Raw genomic sequence first — 11,072 nt, 5'->3', positions numbered from 1 at the left:
CCGTTGGAATAAAAAAGCCCGGTTCGGTTGGTCACAACCATAGAGTCACTCCTACCAGAGATAGTCAGGTATTGTATCAGGTCATACCACGTTACTCAACTGCTAGAAATGTACCGGAATACTGGCAGCTCGGGCGCATTCACTGGTAGTTAATTAAGTGGCTGTTGATCTGTTCGCCAAGCATGGCGATCAGCTTGCACCCACTCAACCGCGCACTGATATGTCCCCTCGATTCGTGACGAAATCTTTGCAAGCTTATCGCCAAACTCGGTGAACAAATCAAGCTGGTCTCAACTCAACTCCTCACTATTTCCGGGGCACCAAAACTCATCTGACCGATAGCAGACATAAGCCAGAATAGGCGATGGATTATGTAAAGTCTAATCTTCATTTTTTACCTAATTAAAGCAGCCTACTGTCAAGTATTAAATATTCCCCCTGTATTCTCAATGACTTAATTGCCTGGAGAACTCATACAGCTTGTTTGTAATATCATCATTCTAACGATTTCTGCTTCGCTTGTGTTTCTTCCTGCGCCCGGAGTCGATGCGTTTCATATGCCGTGTATTTTTCAAGGCCCGCTTGTTGAACAGTACAATTCATCCGACTGAAACATCTACCCCTGCGGGTAAGCTACGCTGGAAACAGAAGTGTTGTACTTCAGCCGCAGCTGAGTTTCTCTGGAGAATTAGGCGTTATTCCCTTGAACAGAAATGGTGACTTGTTTTCCACCCAAGGGAGTAACTTGGAATTTTTTGGGGGAAATTCGTATTTTCAAGAAAAAATGTTTCGGTTTTCGCCAATTATCATCCGAACGAAGTCTGCAAACTTTTACTCTGCAAAAGTGAACAAGGTTTTCGCAGTTCATTACGTTCCCAGTAATACCGAGCAAATTCATTTCTTGGTGGGAAACTGACTTGAGTGCATAAACTCTTTCTGGCTAGAGGTCGATAAAACAATTGGACTCTTGAGACACGCTAAAGTAAGAGGTCATCTTCTTATCTGAAGCAGTTATTCAGATTCTTCCACTGGACTTATTGAGTCACGAAGTAAATTGAAAACAAATTCAACCGGACCCACAACTACGTACTGATAGTAAAAATATTTGACCTCGTTTGACTGTTAGGTCAGTAAAACCGGGACAGATGGGTTGCCGTTCGAGGCACGCATCGCACAAGCATGAACTTGTCCGTTTAACTCGATATTTTAGAACCGACCAGCATGTGTCAGTGGAGTAGCTCTAACTAGTTGCGTGTCCTGCCGTCGGAGTACGGCCGAATATGTTCACTATCGGCTAGACCTGGCCGACCAGCATGTGTCAGTGGGGTAGCCGAATATGTTCACTATCGGCTAGACCTGGTCTCCTATGACTTGTATACAGCTCCTTGGACATGAACTAAACTTAGGATCAATTTTCCGACGGAGGTTGATACACAGTCAACAAAACCTTCACCCTGCTAACAGTTATGTGCGTAAGCCAGGGAGAGTCACATATAGAGAAGAGTAAGAAAGGACAGTGACCGCTGAAATGTCACTCACAAAGTGCATTCTGGGTACAGTGATGAAATTCACTTTTACCGCTGACTGTTATCTATACCAGAGCTAATCAAATGTCGTGATCTAATTCAACTTTTAGGCTTTTATTTTGTTAGTTGTGTTTGCGAATCCCTAATTGGTAGAAATCTAAATGGTTTCCAGTTTTACACTCAACCGTATAATAAGTTTTTATGTTTGGCGTGCATCGTCTGGATTAGGTGATTTTAGGTGCGTTATTAAGAGTTCTACTCACCATAGAACGTTATAAAAGACAAATCGGATTCTCGCTTGTTTCTCTAAGAAGTTATTGCGAATGACCACAGACGGGTATGACGTTGATCATGTTGCATAAAGTACTCCTTTTTCAGGTATAATGTCGCCGCCTTGTTAGGCGCCACAAAAGCCCATCAATGGATGACTTTACGAAGCAACTTGGACGTTCTCACGGACTACTGGCTCAGCTTGGCTTGCAAAGTGACCGAACGAATATGCTCACGCTGGGAAAGTGTGAATGTCGTGGTGACCACAACACAACTGGTTCCAACCTTGGCAAAGCTGCTTTTGTACGGCTTGGCCGGCGCGTTTCCAATTGAAAATATATATTCAGCTACGAAAATAGGTAGATATTATTTGCTTGCTATACACACGCTTTTATTCCACAAAATAGAATCCATTTTGTATTTGGAACACATCTTAGCAGTGATACTCAGATCGGTCTGTACCCTTAGTGGCGTGAATGTTTGGGTATTTGCAGTACACTGTGTTAATAGCGGCTGTCCTCGTGGGTAGATATGGAGGGGGAGAAAATGACACTCATCTTTGTTGGTGAGATACAATGGGTTCATTGAGGGCCATTCACTCCTATGGAACATCGTTCTTCGTGAATTATGAAGAAATCTTGAATAAGAAAATGAACCCCTTCCGAATATGTTCGAAATATTACATCGTAATGTGCAACTGTATGGATTGGACGGTACCTGAACTAAAACCGTAGAGAAAATTTCGGATCACTCTGTACTCAAGAATGACGACACAAGCTGAGAGTTGGGTTGGTGTTATGATGAAACGCGTCACGGAGTGGCAGTAATGAGGAATGACCGGCTTCCAGTTAAATGAGGATTGTCCCTTCTAGGGGGCCTTAACGGGGGTCACTTCTCAACATCTAGTGAGTGCCCCTAGTTTGATACCTCCGAGTGAATTAACATCAGGTGAATATTGCATCAATTAATTTATAGTTTCTCGGAGTAATAGGTATCCCAGTTAGTATCTCGAACTTGCATTTGAACGACCTCATTTCGTTTTTTAGCGGACACTGCTATCAGCTGCCGGTCCCACTTTGATAAACAGCTGTTGCTGCATTAAAATATGTATAAAATACAACAAAAAGTCATACTTTGGTTAGTACTTCTTGGTGCATCACTACGTCTTCAAGGTATAATGATCCGTAGCTAGGTTAAATTAATATGTATTTTATTTTTCGTAGAGAACAGCCGTCTCTTTCAGAAAGCGAAGAATCCTGCTTAGGTTCGCCTTGTTCCTTCGCATCCACCCATCCCTAAGTCCATCGCTGTCACCTTCAGAGTGCCTTGTTATCTCGACCCCTTCAGGAGATTGGGTTGTTTACTCACAAAAATGGTAATGATTAGAAAATGAACCATGTTACATATGGATCACTCTGTGCCCAATTCAGCCTTCAGAAGAACAAGTGAATTCTGTCGTGTTAGGGATTTGGTCCTGATATGGAGTGACAAATAGCCTAATATTAAGGCCATCGTTCACAACCATATGGTCATATCAGAGAGAGTTTTTGTTGGGATTTTTTTTACTCCGCCTTAATTCCGTAGCGTTACATTGCTTAAAACCTAAACTTACCCATAGTAAATTAATCAGACTATTATCTCACTGTGGAGATTTTCACTGATGCTAACTTACACTGCGGCACCACCGCATTGGTTTTGGGGTAGTGAAGTTGGGTGTCTTAAGAAGTCTTAAGAAGCATAACAGACTATTCAAGATCAATTCCACAGAGGACCTTCTCCACTTTTGACCGAACCTAAGCCTAATGACCACTCACAGTTGATTTGTTTGATGCGATCGCAAGAGTCTGGAGTGAAGACAACATGTGCAGACCAATGTATGGGATCTGTTCACAATACACTAATTGCAATTACAGAATGCTCATCATTTTTGGTTGTTAGGCGTATCACCTCACATTAAATACCTACGCGGCTAGCAAAATAAAGACCGGCAGAACTGCTATGCTTTGTACATAATTTATACCGTAGACATACCCTTCAGCTTCTCATTCCCGAATGGCTACACCGACGGGCCTGTTCTAGCCCTTTGAGGAATTGCGAAAGATTGGGGATAATAAGTATATAGGTACCCACCGGTTTGGTATGTTTCTTGTTTCATATTGTGTTGTTGCTTCGGACTAAATTGCATCCCCAATTTTTAAACAAATTTGGATTACCCTGTTACGGGGATCGGTGTAATTTGTACTTAGATGCCAGTCCTCTCTTATGGAGATGTCTCACCATGTAACCGTTTGGAATATATTCGCTTCTTTTTGTTAGTTCGCCAAGATGTTATGGAGTCTGGGTTATATGCCTGTCATTTCAGGCCAAATAAATTTACAGAATTGAAGCATTTGGTATTTTTTGGAAAGTATTTTCCAGGCTATTTGAATAGGAAGAAAAATCCGATGCAAAATTAATTCAGAATACTGGAGATGTTTTTCTGATTATGAGACCATTGCAACCCTCATAGCACTACACTGTCATGCTGACGTATGTGAAGAATCCGTCAGAGTTAAGGAATTTATGCCGTCTTCTTGCTCGGCTTAAGTCAAGTGCTTTGTAGATCAAGAAGTAAAATGCGCCGGAGATAATACATTCAAAACCCTAGTCTTGCATCTGATCTTTTTCAAAACAAATCAGTTTTTACATTTTTTGGATTGTGCACAGTTTGTGATCATTCGTATACTGGAGAAATTGCGGTCCGACTTTTTGAAAACTGTTTTTCACCTAGAAATTATCGAAATCCAGTTAAGCTGCCCTAAGACTGGCTGAGAGGCGTCTTGGAACCGATCTCAACCTACAATGAGTCTGTTCAAGTTTTCTCATCAACCAGATTGTCATATCTCCATGTAAGCTTAGGTGAATTGGTGGTTAAAAACCCGTAACACGTGTTCGAAATGACTTGCACCAACAAAGAGGCATAGTCGCTTTCTCAGTTTTTGGGATATCATGTGAACGGAATGTATGTGCATACACATGCATGCACCTTTGACTTAGACTTGAGTGGTTGAGAGACCTCACCCGGCATTCACTATTCGGTCATTGTTTGGCAGATTGGCCAAAAGCAAGAGCTGACTCCCCCTGACACTCAGGTGATTCCTTCCAGGTCAGTCAATTGTTTTTCTATTCAGTTCAGCGGAACAATTGTGCGCTGTCGCTCAGGTATTTGGCCTATCAAAACCCGTGAAACCGATCGGAAAGTCTTCTTCCGATGATGGGAAAAGCCAATACAGTACCGAGCCTCTTTTTCTCCAAATTTTCTCAAGACGATGCAAACTGAAGTAGTTAATAATAAATCGTGGTAAATTGGTAGTCAGCTATGTGGGAATTCGCCTAAAAATGTCAAATACATGGGAAAATTCTTGTTACAAAGCCACTATCGACATGATTCTGACTAAGCCTCCAAGCGTCAGATGTTCCTCTTGCGAGGGTAGTTGGAAGTTCCGCAGCAATCCAGCCGAAATCTGTTATGCCTCTCTTGAGACCTAGAGGTTATGTAAGCGTCGGTGAACGAATTAAGCGACAGAGTTTCATGATCCCCCATGAGAGATCCACCACCAGTCACTCCCCATTTATTGGTTCTCGAGTCCATTATTCGATAGACCTATTCCTATAAATAGGGTACATTTTACTCCATGCAGCTCATAAGTAACCAAACCAAGCAGCCGACTCCCCGTAGGAGTTACACTTGACACCCATTTATCTTGAAACAGTCTGAACCATAGAACGAGTACAGGGTTGGTTCAGTCAGCTTCCTATATGTGACATTCATAATCAGGACGGAAAATTCTTCATATTTGGCTCTCTACGACCCCAAAAATGAGAATAATAAATAGACTCAGGATAAGATTCCACTTCCCAACGAACGTCCATAGGGGCAGACAACTCAACATGGGCGTTATTGATTTAGGATTATGGTGGTTTGTTGTGAGTCCTTTTGATCCATGATGTAATTCGCATACTTTTCCCAGTAGAATTAACTTACGCTATTAGGGGCTACTTTTGTTGGTTGAAAAGAAAACAAATACGCATCCATACAAACCGTGAGTTCGCTCCTAGAGTCAGTATGTAAGGAATCACTGAATACTAACAATAACTTTAGTGAACCAGTTGTTCCATTCAACCACAAGCCGTACCCTCAGAGGATGAGCTGTCCACATCGCATGTACAATCGTTTATCGTATGAAGTGCTTTGCCGAGTCTATCAGGAATATCAGAACTAATTAGAAAGGGTCGTGTTGATTTAACGCAGTTTTCACTAGAAGCTACATTTTTGAAACGTATCCCTGGGAGATCAATAACGAAGAGGCTTCAGACAGCCAAAAACGCCTTCTGTTGCTTTTGAGCCTTGCATTTACATGGTCATTTCAGTGAAAACTGTTTGCTAGAGAGCTTACACTGGCTTGATGCACCTGCGTTTAAACTGAGATGGGTTCAATACTCAGGTAGAGATCGACTCAGGAAATTCCCCATTCAATTTTGACTTTTCATTCTGCAGGTAAAGAAAGCTGCTTCGAGAGAATAGCCGCCAAATTTGGCCGAAAATCTACCTACGTGGTTATTGGTGACGGAAAGGAGGAAGAAGATGCAGCAAAACAAGTGAGTTACTCTACTGAAACACCATGTTTCCCAGACATTTTTCTCAATGTATAATCAGGTTACGCCGCCCAACATGCGACTTATACATAGGTTGGGAGCATGACCCTTGTGTATAACTGTTAAAAATAATTATATCAACACCGCTAAATATTCTGTTGGGACATGTACACTTATTCCTTAGACTTCAAAAGTGCAGGCTAATGGTTATTACGCCTCCGCAAAAGCGAGCCTATAAATTTAACACACCGAGTGCTCTTCAGGCAACTGGAAACAAATTGTAACCGACTGAGAGGTCATCGTTTCTGAAAGGTCTGGTAAACAGTCAGTGGTTTTATATCTGGACAATGTTTCGCTTTTGACATGACAGCTTAGTCAGGTCAAAGGAATCCGAGTTTTAAGACGGATAGAAAACGAATTAAAAAGATGCCCTTCGACTGGCACGTTAGTTCGATGTTGAGTGTAGGTTAAAAAAACCTTGTTGGATAGCGCGGGTACATAATTCTTATGGCCCATGGGTTAGAGGTAACTGTGGATCAGTTTGGTACATGATCTACCGGTTCAAGACTTTTCATTTAATGATTCCTCTTGAGTCACTGGTAGATTCTGTTAGTCTTTGTGGGTTTGTAAGTGCTACAGCTGTCTCGGGTAACGAATCGCCAAACACCGCTTCCTATCTAACATTCTAAGATATAACTTCTTGGCTGGCATCTTAATCACAAAATTTTCTGGCGCCTCAGTTGACGTATTCTATTGACCGGCAGTTTACTCTGGCAACGTTTGTATGCTTTTGCTGTTATAATAATCATATCTCTGAAACACATCAAGGTAGATAAGGATGGAGACGGGTCGTTATTCCGAGTATAATGGGGAAAGTAAATAAGCGACTGTAAGCTTATCTCAAATAATACAGAATATTGTAATATATTATGTGTTCTTTGGCGCGATAATTAGGCGTGTGACCTGTGAATAATGAACGCCATTTTGACATACATTCGATTACATGTGCAGTCATATCCATACAATTCGGTCAGTTTGGTTTGGGCATTGTCTTATGGGCAACCAGTAAGTGGATGTTCATAGACAGAGATTTTACCTAGATGTATTGAACGACGTATGAATTCATGCATGGCGTGAGCGTAACTCTCAAGTAAAACATGCGCTCTATTGTTGCTGAATATGCCAGTCCGAGAAGTTGTGCCTAATGTTTTTCAGCACAACTCACAGCAGATCGGAGCAGATGAGTTACAGCGGCCTTCAAGTATTCAGAAACGAAAATCTAGAGATATTTCCCTATCACACCAAGTCAATCGCTTGTTTCAATTATTTCCTGAAAGGGAACACACTAGTTAGTGGTTATTTGGTGCATTGTATGAAAGTCTCCAGAATCGTACACTCATCAAGTGGGGCTGACAAAACCTAGAGAGGTCTTCAGTCTGCCGTTCTTGATGCAACACTACGAGTACCTTCGAAGTATTTATCAGTTCATACTACTCAACTTATTTACAAGTAGCTGTGGGTTGTGCTGAATTTGTGTCCACATCACTCTTGTTTAGACAGATCTCTTCCTGTTCACTGAGCTGGGCAATTTGATTGCAAATGTTTCATCGCCAATCGAAGTGACATCGTCAGTGCGTTGCTAGGGCGTGAAGTTGTGCGTAGCGATGGATTGGTGGTTGCGTGTTGAGTAGTTTTGCGTGTGTGTGTGTTAATATACGGGCTGCTAGCCGCGGCTGACCTTTGACCACGATCAGATGTTCGGTCGGGCGGTTCCATTGGTTGTTCTATTATCCTGTGTCCAGTCAGTGGAGCCACCCGACCAAACAACTTATTGTGATCAAAGGTCAGCCCCAGCTAACAGCACATATAATGACACACAATACTGCTCAACGCACAATCACTGGAACATCGCTACGCTCTAGTCCGGCTCCTTACAACGTACTGATAACGTCACATCTATTGGTAATGGAACGTTTACAGTCGAATTTCCCAGCTCAGAAAACAAGCCAAAGACCATCTACGCTACCTGAGCTACCATTATTTCCCTCTACGGAAGGCCTTTTCTTGTTCCTTGCCTAGTTGTTATGTTCACCCCGTGCAAAAGCCCGAGAATCGTATTTCTGATATGTGAATTATGGGTGTTGCCAGTAATCCAGCGTTGGTTTAACTAGAAATTACGCATGTATTAACACTAATCTGTTTAGACGGAGTAATTAGGTGCTTCCAGCTTGTTTTACGAACTTGCTAATAGTGAAACTAAGGATAACGACATTCATACATAGATGTTGATGTCATGCGTCACTGATTGGCTCTAATGGGAGTTTAGTTCGACTTCTGTGACATCCTGATTCTTTCAGGTCAACTAGAATAAGTTCATTAGGGTAGGTGACCGTTCACTCACGTGAAAGTCTTATGGGTATAGCACACTAGTGCCTAAATATTGCTGTGAAATTCAGTGTTCAAGGCAGAAGAATCTAGGTTGTAGATCAAAATATGGCTTCTATATAACTAACCCATCAGCTAATATTTGGATTACAGCTGTATAATAAACAACGTAGTCATCCACCGATTCGTTCTTGCACCAGAACTTTAGATGTACCATTGCAGAGAGATATACCAAAAAAATTTCCCATATTCAGTGTAGTAGAGTAGCTATCTTTGAAGATTCGTTAAGAATATGGTTGAAGCGAACACAATGAGTGACGGTGGTATGAGCATGTGTTAGTGATGATAATGGTGTAGTGGCTGGTGACTCCACCCGTAAGAATACTACATATAAGTTGCTATGCCTGTTCCAAACAAGGGAAGCTCATATGAAATCGCAAGGTAAAGAGTTTATCCCCAGGCAAATCACTGAATGAATCGAGAATCTTCTGGATAGTACTCTCTTCAGCGAGCTGTTTACTGGCGCGGCTTCGAAGGAGTACATTAACCCTTTGGAAGCTGGTAGCAAACTACGGCTAGTAGGGTGACATTAATGTATGCGAAATCTGGGGTGAGGTGGAGTGAACTCGATTTGGCCCTGATAATATCATTTTATACCAGAACGCCTGAGGATTTTATGGAACAAAAAGCAAAGAATAACCTGAGTCGTCGAGCTTGTAGTAGTGCTTCTATGATGGCTTTGGGTACCGCTTTCGCAGGCTGGAAAATTCAATTGGTAACAACAAAATATGAACAGGCTGCCAGTTCATACATTTATCGAATACTTCCTAAAATATTCTGAAACAAGTTTTCTTGCTTCCTTTGAGTCGGGCAAGCCGGTTTGGATTAGTATTTCCTCGGAGTGACAATTTAATCATACGTGGACTATCTCACCAAAATTTGGTCGTTCACTGGGAATTCACCCAATCACAGTTTGAATCTAAATACGTGCGAAAAGAGCTGGGGTCTGCTAGTGAGACTGGCTTATGCATGTGGTCCTGCCTACCATAATCTATGACTGGAGGGAGCTAGAATTTGATAAATGATCAAAAACATGCCCGTAACAAACAACCGTTGCAGTTTTTGGCCACTGATTGTTTAATGCATCTGTTCAGAGTGTTTCTCATGGAATTTCGCACAACTCGAGTGCGTCATTCGAGGTCAAGTGATTTATGGCATCCGAATGCCAAGTAGCAATGAGTACGTTCGTGGTAAGATGCTCGAGAAACCCTAGGAGAATGGGTTCCTCCCACAGGCATTTCGTACACAATGTTTGATAAAAACAGAATAAACCAAAGTGAGTTGCAAGGGGGGGTCCAACTGATGACCAACGAAAACCCAGCATCTGTTTCATTGATTTTTTCTACTTTTACAGCTCCACTGGCCATTTTGGAGAATCAGTTCTCACGGAGATATTGCAGCTCTGAATTATGCGATTGAGATGGGGTATTTATAGGATACCCCAGAGCCATAGTTTCCATCGTTCAGTCCGATCGGTATGCCCAGAAACGGATCGCACTGTACTCACCAAACTGTACATAATAAAAATCTGTTTGCAGCACATAACTTTGACTTAATGCTTGCGCCAACCGTTGAATTTCATAAACCTACATCGGGAACAACGAAGGTACTACGTTTTGAACAAATTTAGCATGATACACGACCGGCACCTCATTCAACTTGTTTGCTGCGGACTGTAATTGATGAACGAATTCAGTCTCTGGATCCTTGTTTGCTTCATTTGGGGACGCCGGGTAGAATAAATAATTGAAAAGGAAGATCCTCTACTGCTTCTTATGTGAGAGTTAAACAACGTAATCCATGAAGCACTTGTGTTTGTTGGGTAGCCAGTTCCAGAAGTGATGTAAAAATGATTCAGGTCATTTTTTACCGGGAGCTAATTTCAGTTAAACTGTCATAGTTTGTTCAATATGGTGACCACTAAGGATTATGAGGGGCTTCACGTCAAGGAGCTTTCAAGTTTTAATCGCTGCATCCTATTTGCATTTGCAATCATTTCTCGGTGAGTGTGCTTCCCTCAAAGCCCAGCAGTCTCTTCATCACCGTGAGAGACTTCCCTTATTTAGTACTTGGATCGACAATTCCTACAAACTGACAGTTTGGTTCATGTCATGCTATCAAATCAATCAACATGGACGTTTGCAATTGTACTTTATAATGTTGTTGTGAGGGGTTACTGAGGTCACAGATGGATCA

General features: G+C 41.9%; 1 protein-coding gene across 1 annotated transcript in view; it reads left to right on the top strand.

Annotated features, from left to right (window-relative positions):
• T265_06655 (hypothetical protein) overlaps positions 1-10,311 on the top strand; it is a gene marked incomplete at both ends in the record, with an annotated part of 13,364 nt that extends 3,053 nt beyond the window's left edge. Inside the window, 3 exons of the mRNA XM_009171975.1 lie at positions 1,905-2,155; positions 6,334-6,434; positions 10,231-10,311. Coding sequence (XP_009170239.1) covers positions 1,905-2,155; positions 6,334-6,434; positions 10,231-10,311 — 433 coding nt within the window. The remainder of the gene's footprint in view (positions 1-1,904; positions 2,156-6,333; positions 6,435-10,230) is intronic.
• Positions 10,312-11,072: the final 761 nt, after the last annotated feature.

This window comes from Opisthorchis viverrini (assembly GCF_000715545.1).
Source record: "Opisthorchis viverrini unplaced genomic scaffold opera_v5_142, whole genome shotgun sequence".
Classification (NCBI taxonomy): Eukaryota; Metazoa; Platyhelminthes; class Trematoda; order Opisthorchiida; family Opisthorchiidae; genus Opisthorchis; species Opisthorchis viverrini.
Note: the sequence above shows the minus strand (reverse complement) of the source record. Positions and strands in the feature narration are given on the sequence as shown.